Here is a 12501-nt window from a genome sequence, read left to right as displayed (position 1 = left end):
GAGAGGTCCATAGCACCATCAAACACCACACAATGAACTCCACAACATTTTTATTTTTTTTACTTCAGTACATAAAAAGAAATGTGGAGTGGACGTATAAGTACAGTTACTGGGTAAATATACTTAGTTACATACAGTCACAGAATGCAACTTGCCACTGAAAAAATAAATTTCACAGAATTCCACACAGCAACGTGTATATTGTCACTGTTTGTTTAACAAGCAGTTTGTGTTAACTTTGCTTCTAAGTTTACCTTTGATAGATATATATTGAATGTTGATTCTGTGAAGATTTCACCGTGGATGTGTAATTCATTTGGAATCTGTATCATGTATATTGAAAGACCGTCATTTCACAAAGAGGACGTTTATTTTGAAGGTCATTGGTGAGGTGTTATTTTGCTGTCTCGGAACTTTACACCAAAATTGCTTGGCGGTGTTGGGTGTGCCACAATAATAGTCCATCTGCTGAACACGATGATGCTTTACTACAGTAATTTAATGTTCAATGTTGAATCAGATTGTCCGCTGCTCCTACGGATTTCTAAAACCAATCCGCTACAGAGCAGACTGTACACCAACCAGCTGATCGTACCTGATTAATAATGTTTTAATAGCCAATAGTATTGTCTTATATGGTCGTTTGTTATGACGTAACCTTTCATCTATCTCCTGAATGTTGTATTTATTTCAATAAGTGCACGGAAGGGTGTCAAAACAGTGATTCGGTAACTTAAGTCACAATGACTCGACAAATTTATTAGTTTACCGTATACGACTGAGTCGGCGCAGCTCAACTCCGGCGTGGTAATGCCGGCAGGCAACGTCCCGTACGTGTCTTTCCGTCATTACGTCATCACTATAGTTTTTTTCCACTTCAGATTTTCACATTCAGTTTGTTTGATTTGTGTTCTAGTGTGTGTGTGTGTGTGTGTGTGTGTGTGTTCTGTTTTGTTAACTGTCTGTACACTTTTGCAACTGATCGTATGAAAGTCTTGGTATATATATATATATAAAGATTTTCACTTTCAGTGTTAAAACATGCTGTTCATTTATACACTTTCTAGTGCTTCACAATTTGCTTCTCACAATGTGTGTATTTCCAACAAAGTGTAACTTGTATGTTATGAAGCCTTTTAAACCAACTAATTTCATAAAACTGAAGCCAATGTGTTTTGATACTTTTAGATTTTAGGAATTGATACTTGCTGACACTAGATCTACCCACTCTGGTTTTGAAGCTTTACATTTGTATAGCTCTGTGGTTTATCATGCAGAGCAAAATCCTGTCAACCTAAGCAAGCACAACGACGTGCTTAAATATGAACTCAGACCAGTATTGATTTCATATGAGAATCATAGCATGAGGATGAAAAAGTGGTTTCATTACCATTGAATGATTTTTTACTTCAAATATGACATGATCCTGAAAAGGTCTGCACATTGTATTACATTTTCTGTAGTAAAAAAAAGCTGTAGTCTGCAACTATTTTTTTTGGTATATTTGCTAAAATAGTCATTATGATCTGACAGTAGAATAAGATACAGGTTAATTGTGTAAATATCCACCGTCTGTGGGACCACCCACTGGCCCTAATTTGATTAGCAAGAATCCTCAGCTCTGGACTACCACAACCAATCGGAGCCAAGGGGAGTGTCTGAGAACTGTCAATCATAATGCTGGCAGTGCCACACCCAGGGCAGTGTCTGCTCTTACCTGGTCAAAAACGTTAAAGCTCAAACCCAAACTGTAAACAATGGCAAGGAACAGACAACAACAACAGAGCCGAAAAATGCCCCTTTATTGCCCACGCAAAAAAGAAGAAATAAGAAGACTGACGTGTAAAAAGAAAGAATTGGACCGAGCCAGAGTGAAAACAAGGACAAATATCGGACCATCATTTCAGAGGTGGAGCGAGCTGCGGGATTTGTAGGGACTCAAGAGCGACGCAGAGTTGGCCACTTTTCTACTGGACAGGTAAGGACCCCTGCTTGATATATATTAAATTCTATGTTTTTACCACAAAGCTAAGATGGTGGCGGTTACAGTAATACTTGCAATAGCGCATATCACCGTACAATATTGCACTCGAGCTACGTAACTTAGCTTGTTGCTAAAGCTAGCTTGTTAGCTTGAATGCTAACTCCGGTGTTTAGCTTTGTCTTTATGGCTACTGGTTAGCAAAAGTGTCTTTCAAGTGAACGGGCAGTTATAACATTAGTTTGTGTTCAGTTTTTCTGAAGTGGTTGAATTGGTTTAGAGAAATAACGTTACTAATGCGTCAGAAAGGCAGCATGGCAAAAATGATGCACAGGGTAATGATTTTCTGTTAATTATGTCTACAGCAATGTGAGGAATATTGTTTGTTACTTGGGATATCTACAGTGACTCGGCATGAGGTGCTCATTTTAATTTTGTTGTATTGATCAGAAATGGGCTTATTTTGTTGTTGTTATATTGAATGTGACATCTTGGTTATCTGGTGTTCTCTGTTACTGTGGTTACAAGCCTGCTCATGCAGGGCAGGTTCCTCTGTGGGGAGGGGCTTTGAAGGCAGGGCTGCAGCAGCAGAGAGGAAGATGGAGGGACCTGGGAGCTGTATCATTCAAATATTCTGGCGAAGTCCACTTTTTTCTCAGAACTCCAGTCTGCAGCTTTAATTTGGTAAAAGTCAGACAATTTTTCTCAACATTATTTTTGAATATTAAGAGTACCTTGTACCATAGGAGCCTAAGTCTTTACTAAAAGCCCTGTGCTATTCTACTGGACTAATAGCATCCTGTGTAACCATGGAGTCGGGTCTCTCATCACCACCACAACCTTATGAAAGTCTAATGAGTGTCTAAAAATACAGTCTATTTCCTGATCAAACAAAAAGCTGCACTTGGCAGCAGGAGGCCAACAGTGCCTGCTCTGTTTTCTACACTCGACTGAAATGAGCTCACATCTTCAACTGTTTTTTTTTTTTTTTCCCCCTGTTCTTCTCAGGTCTAAAATGCTACACGTGTATAAATTCCTGCTGTATTTATAGTGTATGGATACAGTCTGCAATATGAAGCCCAACATGTTCACAATCCATACAAAAAGTGCTGGGTAAATAAAAAAAATTGTGTTACAGCAACTGAATATATCTGTAGCAGATCTACAAAACTCACCCAGGTAGTTTCTGACACAAAGTACTGAGAGTCATCCTACTGGAGTTTTTGACCTGATTTCCCACAGCAGTCTGATCTCTCAAATATGGGAACAATTGTCTGAATGGTGCTAAAAGGCTCAAAAGTGAGTTCAAATTGTCAGTAAGTGCTCTCTGTTTGATAATGTTACCAACACATGGCTTCATATAAGGTAGAAATTGGTCAGATATGTGCCTCTAAGACATTTTTAAAGTAAATTGTCCTTTTGGTTTTTTTTGTCTTTATTATTATTTTTTTTAATGCACTTCAAACTAAATGTGCAATACCATGAATGGAAATTCCACCAAACTCAGCAGACGAGTCCAGCTTCGTAAAACAACCAAAACTTTAGAGGATTAACTGTTTCAGTTGATAACAGACAAAATATGTTGTCACTGTGATACAGAGCCAATACGAAAATAGCTGGTTACTTTGTAAGTGTCTGTTGCTCATTCCTTCATTTAAAGACTTCTGTAATAATTTGTTAATCATGAATAATATTGATTCTTCTCCGTTGAGCCTGCATTTGCACATCAGACTGCAATGACAGCCTTGCCGATGTTCTCTCCCTGCAGCAGCCCCATGAAGGCAGCTGGCATGTTGTCAAAGCCTTTCGTGACGTGCTCCCGATACTTCAGTTTGCCCTGCAGATGCACGAAAAACAAAAAAAATTACACCAAGCGGAGAGCACTGACAACACTACTAGTTGAGATTAAGTCTCCAACTGAAGATCCGAGAAACCTGAATTAGATCCAACGTTGAAATAAATTCCTTTCAGTCACTCACCTCTTTCACCCAGCCCATCAGCCTCTTGAGGGACTCAGGGTGCTTGTGCTCCCACCTGCTCTGCATAAAGCCCTCAACTTTAAGCTGCTTAAAAATCATGGTGAGGTGGGGATATGGGCCTGAGAGAGGGAGGTGGTTGAAGAAAAAAAAAAGAGTAAGAGGGAGTCCACAGAAACAAATTCTGTCAAGACAAAGGCCTTCAGTTACACAGTGACGCCCTCTAGTGGAAATCACTTCAACCCATCTGAACATTTACAGTTTTAAACAGGCTTTCTTGTTTACACAAGCAGGAGGCAAGTTAAGGTGGGACAAAACAGTAAGCCTGTTATATGTAATATAGACAATGTAAGTAGGGGGAGTACACACATGTTTTGGGGGGGTGTCATTGTAGGTGGCAATTCCTCCACACACAGCTATTCTCCCATAGAGCTTCATTTGTTCTAAGGCAGCAGTCCAGAAAGGGTCCCCCACCTAAAAATCAGGAACAGGGTTCACACGTTCTTTTCACTCGAGTACAATTCAACCACTTTCAAGTTATTTTTAAGACTCTCAAAGCCTTTATGACCACATCCAAATTGTTACTATTAATGCAACCAGTGTTGTAAAAAGTATTAAAAAGTCATAGTTATTGTGTTAAAATATTACTTTGGTAAAAGTAAAAGTCACCCATCAGAATAGAACGTGAGTAAAAGTCATCAAGTATCTGACATTAAATGTACATAAGTATCAAAAGTACAAGTAAGGTAAATTATACACATAGAGCAGTAAAATGTACATTATTTGCCTCCAGGATGTTGTGGAGTAGAAAGTACCTCAAAGTTGTACTTAAGAGGAGTACTTCAGTAAATGTACTTAGTTACATTTCATAACTGAATGTAACTTGCAACCATAAAGATTACAGTATATCTTTAAACACACAGCAATCCATGTATATAGTAATTTTGTGTATTTTACAAATATTATGTTACCTTTGATTGTTATGTAACTCATTCTGATCTTGGTTTACATGCATGATTTATTGATCTATTACTGGATTATGTTGAAAAGCATATTTATAACCGTGAAAAGAACGCCAGCAAGAATGTATGTATGATTTAAACTACAAAAAAAATTGTAAATACTGAGATATGAAACATTTAACCTGCGCTGCTAGAGACAGCTGAAAGGCTCAATGACCATGTAAAAGCATCCAAGCGCATGAATAGGAACACTTCACACGCTTAAACCACCTCGACTCACATTCTCAAAGAAGCAGTCGTATCCCTCTGGAGAAGCCTTCTTCAGCGCCTCATCCAGGGAACCAACAGTCTTGTAGTTGAAGGCCTCGTCGAAGCCCAGCTCTTTGAGGTAGGCCACCTTGGCATTGGACCCTGCTGAGCCCACCACCTTGCAGCCCTTGATCTTGGCAATCTGGCCAACTACGGTGCCCACCGCCCCCGCTGCGGCGTTCACCAGCAGGGTCTCGCCCTTCTGGAGTCCCAAAACTTCTTCAATCCCAAACAAAGCCGTCAGTCTGCAGAGGAGGAGGCATGTTCAACCGCCAAAATGTGAAAAATAGTTATCACCAAAGAAGCCACTTTCATATATTGTAATTGTTTCCATTGCAAGATTATCAGTGCTTGTGAGAGCCATCAAGCAGGGAAATTAGCTGCTTATCTGACATCTGACATCAGCTCAGACAGCTTTATGACATTCGTCTTACCCTGGCATGCCAATGGTACCCAGAGCCAGCGACAGCGGGACATCTTTCGACCAGTTGGGTATGATTGGAGTCAGGTCCGCCCCGTCACTGACTGTGTGGGTTCTCCAGCCAGCACCACTGACAACATGGCTTCCTACAGGGAATGCAGGGTTCTTACTTTGGAGCACCCTGCAGAAAAAAACAACAGCAACACTTAAACTGGAGAAGAAATGTGGCATCGGTCAATCACAAGACACCCACCACTTAGGTTTATGTATTGAAGTGCTGTGTGGTATCCAAGACAACCTCACAAAGTCAAATCATGTGGCAAATGAGTTTTAAGCAACAACAAAGTGACAAATAAAAGAGCATTCCTCTGTGTGTGGAGGGTTGTTTGTGTTCCTTACTTGGCCACTTGAGTTCCGATCATCACGTCGCCTTCTTTCATTTGAGCCCGACTGAACGGCCTGGAGAGACAAAAAAAAAAGACATTTTCATACGCACTGTATCCCAATATTAATTCCGAAAGGTCTGTCCCAGACACATGATCCTTCTCACCTCATGTACGGGTCAACACTAAGAAACACAGCTTCCAAGAGCACCTCTGAAACAAAAACAGAGCCAAACAACACCATTTAAACAGATATTTTCCTCTTCTACATGTGACCAATGTGAAGTGCTTCGTGTTTGATATTTTTTGTTCTTTAAGCCCAAGTAAAGAGAATATAAAGTCATGTAAATAATAGAGTAAATAATCATTATATTACCCCCATTTTTAAGTGCAGGAAGATCCACCACCTTGAGCTTAAAGTCGCTGTCCTTCGGAAAGCCGTCAAAGTGTTTGACCAGCGTCCACGTCTTGGCTTGGACCATGTTCTTTTGTCCAGGGCGGCTGTGAGAGAATGATAAGTGCATTTGAGTGAAAGTTCTACCAAAGTGATTTGGTAAAGCCACATTGAATCATGAAGATAAGAACAGAGGACTTTGAGCTTTCTGTTAAGAAAGATGATTCAACTCAACTCAACAGTAGGTGCCTGGACTTATGCTCCTCTGAGAACAGCTTGTTTATTTGGTTATTTCTGAGATTACCACATTAATACTGTAATTATTAAAATTCAGAGTTTTAATATCATCTCCAAAGCTACATAACTCTTAAATTGATTTGGGTTTTAGAGTAGATTCAGACTGAATTCATGATAAAGGTGTGTGCAGTGTTACAGCCAATGTAGTTACTGGCTTGAATATCAAACAGCATAAATGATAAGATCGTAAGTGAGAAGTGAACTCCCTTGCTGTAGTTTGACACTCTGACATGTTTACCACTGCCCCCTCCCCTAAAACAGAAGCTAATGCAGTTTGTTTTAGTATCTCATATCACATACAATCATATGAGCCTGATCTAAATCACTTACCAGTTGTCGATCTCTACAAAGAAAAGGTGGAAGATGGAATGAGCCCCCAGGAGCAGGTAGCGGCAATTTATTGGAAGCATGGGAGGAGAAAAGGCGCGAGTCCAGGCTAAAGAGCTAAATCGGATTGGTTGGAAACTTAACGCAGCCTCTAACATAAAAGTGTCAATCCTCCAGTGCGACCTAACAGGCAGGCTTGAGGAGCGGTCCACCATTACTCTCCTGCCTGTTAGGTAGTGTAATAGCTAGCGTAAAAATGCCCCTGCACTCGATTGAAAATTAGCTTGCCCAGAATGAAACTACAGTAAATCTTAAAAGTGCCTCTTTTGGCGTAATTATACTTTTAGACAAAGGTTTGACTCATATTTAATCAAAAATAAAGCCTTGGTTGCTTTTTGGCGAGAGTTTCACATTAAAGCAGCCTCCAACATATGACGCAGAACGTCACATCGCCTCTGTGTGCCGAAGTGGTTTCAATTTGGATGCTGGCGTAGGCAGAAAAAATGGCAAAAACGGGATGCTAACAAGACGGATTTCCCAAGTCAAATTGTAAGTTATACAATGGTAGTTAAACATATGACTACTGTCGACAAGATAACACACGACGCACACTATTTTCAACACGACTGACAGGAATGATAGTAATTAGTCGCCTAGCTAATGTTACGCTTTCTACATTTTCACCAGCTAGCTTTTGCTGATTGGTTGTGACTGCAGGAGGCATTCACAACATATGTTCTTCTGCACAGAAGTCTTTTTTAAAAATATTTTTTTTATTATTATTATATCTTCTAGGACAGAAAGTTTGGCCCTTAACTCAACATTTTTTAATGTATTTAATCCATGTAAACACCAAATATTCATCTCAATTAGGAAGTGGCGACGTCTATGGTTCTAATTGATATCTTTCATAATTTCAGAGATATTTGAGGTTTTTCAGCCATTTTCTCCCATTTAAAGCAGACTCTGGAATGTTAAAAAAAATCCTCAAATTTTTTTTTTCATGCTTCCACATAGAAACTCCATTCAAACTATGAAATATTACACAATGTGTCTACAGTAAAAGATGTATTCATCTTTCAAATCCCATTTAAACTTTTGAAGTTTTGCAAGGCAGTCGATAAGAAATCTCTTCAGATATAAATTAAAGCCACCAGTTCAGTTTGGCCTTAGTTTTTCAACAAACCCTAAAATATTTCACATTTTTTAGATATTGTGGACAAAGTGTTGACAGCAGGCAATGTGCATTTGGCTTCAGCTTGTCAACAGGGAGCATATGAGATAAGATATATCTGATAAGGTAAGCTTAATTTAGTCATGCTGATTCACATGAATAAGTGATTAAGTCACAATGACTTGACATATTTCTTGGTTAATAGTCAATGCTAGTTATTTTCCCTTTCAGAGTCAGTTTGTGTGATTGATGTTCTTAGAGTGTGTGTGTGTGTGTGTGCGTGTGTGTGTTCTGTGTTGTCAACTGTCTGTTAGTACTTTTGTAACTGACCTTGTGAACAGTAAAGTCTTGGTATAAAAACATTTTCACATTTAGTGTTAAAACATTCTGTTAATCTATACATTTCTTGTGCTTCACAATTTGCCTCTCATAATTTGTTTTTTTCTCAACAAAGTATAACTTGTATGATATGAAGCTTTCATAAAACTGAAGCCAATATTTTTGGGTACTTTTAGACTTTAGGAATTGATACTTACTGATACTAGATCTTACCCACTCTGGTGTTGAAGCTTCACATTTGCATACCTGTATGGTTTATCATGCAGAGCAATAAACAGATTACAAATAAACAAATAAAAGCAGATGTTGATCAGACTCAATGTAGCTGCTAAGATACTGAATTACCCATGATGCAATATCCAAATCAACTGGATAAACAACAATGTTTGCAGAGAAATTGAACTATGTGCTGTAACAGGCTAACACACACTTCTTGTTGAATGAGGTTATTTTTTAAGGTTTTATTCACTTTAAATTGAGTTGTGATAGATAGATAACTTTATTGATCCCTGAGGAGAAATTAGGTAATCATAGCAGTGGTACAGATTTTCAAAACCGATCCGCTACAGAGCAGGCTATACACTAACCAGCTGATCGTACCTGATTAATAATGTTTTATTAACCAATTGCATTATCTCATATGGTCGTTTGTTAACGTGTAACCTCTCATCTATCTCCTGAGTGTTGTATTTATTTCAATAAGTGCAGGGAGGAGTGTCAAACAGTGATTCAGTAAGTCACAATGACTCGACAAATTTCTCTCTCTTCTTTTCTCTTCTCTTATCTTCTCGTAAAATGATCTATAATTTTTTTATTGCGTGAACCAGATGTTTTTAAGCTTTTATTTCATCGTGATGATTCAGCTCAGACAGCTTTCTGACATCTGTCTTACCCTGGCATGCCGATGGTGCCCAGAGCCAGCGACAGCGCAGTCGCAGTTCAATCACTGATAACTTCTCAGCCACTTTGAGATTTTTGCATTGGTGTGTATGGGGTGGAGTGTTGATGGCCAGAGTGGAGGAGCCAACTGACAGAGAGTGGAGGAGCTCAAAAAAAGTCAGAAAACCTCGTATTCAACTCACCCTCCCTTCCACAATTTTCACTCCGGCAGAAAAATGACGACATCAGCTTGTAGGTACACTCGTGCTGGTGATACAGTGGTTCTCTGGAGGCAATTGAACAAAAACTGTTGGCTCGGTGGGCATTTAATAGAGAGGAACACCGACCAACTGCCACATTAAGTCCAATTAAACTGAGAGGGAAAATATCTGGAGGCAGGCAAACACATTCACTTTTCTGAACTGCTCCACAAAACACATTATTGACCACACACACACAAAGATTTCACAAAGTGCTCACAAGACTCTCACAGTTTCTACCATATCATTATTTGAGTGATAGCAGTTACTGTTTTGGAGAGAGAAGCATGATTATGTGAGGTGAGCCGCAGCTGAAATCACTATTATTTTATAGTGACTCTCACAGTCCGTTACCACGAGCACCCTGGTTACTATCACCTTGGCAACCAGGATACACACACTCCATTTACAGCCATGCTTAAGCGAGCATTCACATGCACACAAACACAAACACACACAGTATATTCCCCAACATAATACTTTGTTGTTATTATCTTTTCATTCATTCAAGCCAGGAACTCCATTTAAATGTTCAGATGTTCCCAGTCATTGATACATTGAGATTTGTTGAATTTGATTAATTCTAACTGTAACATCTCTTCATACTCCATCAGCTGCTTTTCTGCTTTTCGACACACATTCAAGCCTGCGTTGCAGTTTGGCTCACATTCTTTATTCTATTTTTAATGCTTCATTCTCTTCAGAAGAGACTTCAAATGAATTAAAGCCACCGATACAGTTTGGCCTTAGTTTTTCAACAAACCGTTAATTATTTCACAGTTTTATATATTGTGGATATTATTCAAAGTATTCACAGCCAGCAATGCGCATTTGTCTAAGAAGAGACAAGATAACATATGTCTGATAACGTGAGCGTAATATATTACTTGTGCTGATTCACATGAAAAGTTATCAATACACAGTGAAATCAGACAAAAGTTGGGCAAGTATTTCCACGAAATCCCTGTTTTTAGCCTCGCCCGATTCACGCATCACACCTATAACTAATGATTTGAGAGAATGTATTTCTCATTATTAATGTTTGAATGTGTCCCGATCTGTTTGCTTAGTGTCCAGTGAACACTTAGCTGTTTTATTTCCCATTAAAAAATAACTGTTGACCTGTTGAATTGAGCTGTGTTACATAATACTTAGTGTAATGACAATAATGTTAAAGTGAAACTCTCGCCAAAATGCAACTGAGGTTTTTTGTGTGAATGTGTATGAGTCAAACCTTCGTGTAAATGCATTATTACAATGAAAGAGGCACTTTTAAGATTTACCGTATTTTCGTTTTCGGGTCAAACTCATTTCAAATGGGAGTGCTTGGGGCAAATTAGTGATAGCATCAGAATCGCTATTTTCAAAACACTAAGAAGGCTCGACACAACATGAAACTTTGCTCATAGCATCACCAGGGTCTCTACACATGAACACGAGCATTGAGAACATTGTTTGTGTACACAGAGTTTACTTAAAAGAAAGTTTTTGAACATCTCACGTTAGCAGTAGCTTGTTCTCTTAGCCGCCTTCATGGCAGCCAAGAAGTTTCGATCTCCAAATGCGACGTAACCTGGAGGAGAGTTTAGGTGGACCGCTACTGTCTTCTGGCAACAACTATCCATGCGATATCTCACGTGACTTTTCCGGCTTTAGATTTTAGTATTTTTTCTTATATGAGGCTACTTTTTCAACTTCAGTATTGTCAATATTGATCAATATTGTTTTTCGCTAACGACAAAACAATGAATTATCTGTGCATTTATATGGGACTAAGCTTTAGGAGCGTTCCACCTTAACTCTCCTCCATGTTACGTTGCATTCGGAAATCGATACTTTTGGCTGCCATGACGGCGGCTAGTGGAGGAAACATCTGCTAACATGAAAACTCTCTTTTTAGTAAACTTTGTGTACACAAACAATGATCTCAGTGCTCGTGTTCATGTGTAGAGACCCTGGTGATGCTACAAGCAAAGTTTCATGTTGTGTTGAGCCTTCTTAGTGTTTTAAAAATGATGCTATCGCTAATTTGCCCCAAGCACTCCCATTTAAAATGAGTTTGACCCGAAAACGAAAATACGGTAAATCTTAAAAGTGCCTCTTTTGTTGTAATAATGCATTTACACGAAGGTTTGACTCATATACATTCACAAAAAAAGCCTAGGTTGTATTTTGGCGAGAGTTTCACTTTTAGCTTTATCTATGCAGGGCAATCAAAAAAACAGAGTTCAACAGTGCCTGCTCTGTTTTCTACACTCCACTCAATTTTACGACTGAAAGGAGCTCACATCTTCAATTGTTTTGTTTTTTCCTCTGTTCTTCTCAGGTCTCAAATGCTACATGTGTATAAATTCCTGCTATACAGTCTGCAACATGGAGCCCAAAAAAAATAAAAAGCTCATGTTACGGTGACTGAATGTATCTGCAGCAGATACACAAAACTCATCCAGGTAGTTTCTGGCACAACATACTAACAGTCATCCTGCTAGAGTTTGACCTGATTTCCCACAGCAGTCTGATCTCTCAAATATGGGGACAATTGTCTGAATGGTGCTAAAAGGCTGAAAAAGTGAGTTCAAATTGTCACTAAGTGCTCTCTGTTTGATAATGTTACCAACACATGGCTTCATATAGGTTGAAACTGGTCAGATATGTGCCTCCAATCCGACCTTTTTAAAGTAAATTGTCCTTTTGTTTTTTTCGTCTTTATTTTTTTTTTAATGCACTTCAAACAAAATGTGCCATACCATGAATGAAAATTCCACAAAACTCAGCAGACGAGTCCAGCTTCATAATATG

General features: G+C 38.9%; 1 protein-coding gene across 1 annotated transcript; it reads right to left on the bottom strand.

Moving 5' to 3' along the window:
- Positions 1-3016: 3016 nt before the first annotated feature.
- Positions 3017-6514, bottom strand: LOC115589238 (prostaglandin reductase 1-like). Its single transcript, XM_030430050.1, has 8 exons — positions 6409-6514; positions 6200-6245; positions 6049-6108; positions 5663-5830; positions 5200-5473; positions 4330-4431; positions 3961-4083; positions 3017-3818 (listed from the first exon to the last, which is right to left on the bottom strand). The coding sequence occupies exons 1-8, from the start codon at positions 6512-6514 to the stop codon at positions 3708-3710; spliced, it is 990 nt and encodes a 329-aa protein (XP_030285910.1). The 3' UTR covers positions 3017-3707.
- Between the last annotated feature and the right edge of the window lie 5987 nt (positions 6515-12501).

Source organism: Sparus aurata, chromosome 10 (assembly GCF_900880675.1).
Source record: "Sparus aurata chromosome 10, fSpaAur1.1, whole genome shotgun sequence".
Classification (NCBI taxonomy): Eukaryota; Metazoa; Chordata; class Actinopteri; order Spariformes; family Sparidae; genus Sparus; species Sparus aurata.
This window is presented reverse-complemented; position numbering and strand designations above follow the sequence as displayed.

Excerpts from the sequence above, each read along its gene's own strand:
- LOC115589238 (XM_030430050.1), bottom strand. The coding sequence starts at position 6,514 with ATGGTCCAAGCCAAGACGTGGACGCTGGTCAAACACTTTGACGGCTTT. Across the intron at positions 5,474-5,662 it reads GGTACCATTGGCATGCCAGG|ACTGACGGCTTTGTTTGGGA; the intron begins GTAAGACGAATG and ends CCTCCTCTGCAG. Across the intron at positions 4,084-4,329 it reads ACAATGACACCCCCCCAAAA|TCAGGCCCATATCCCCACCT; the intron begins CATGTGTGTACT and ends CACCTCCCTCTC.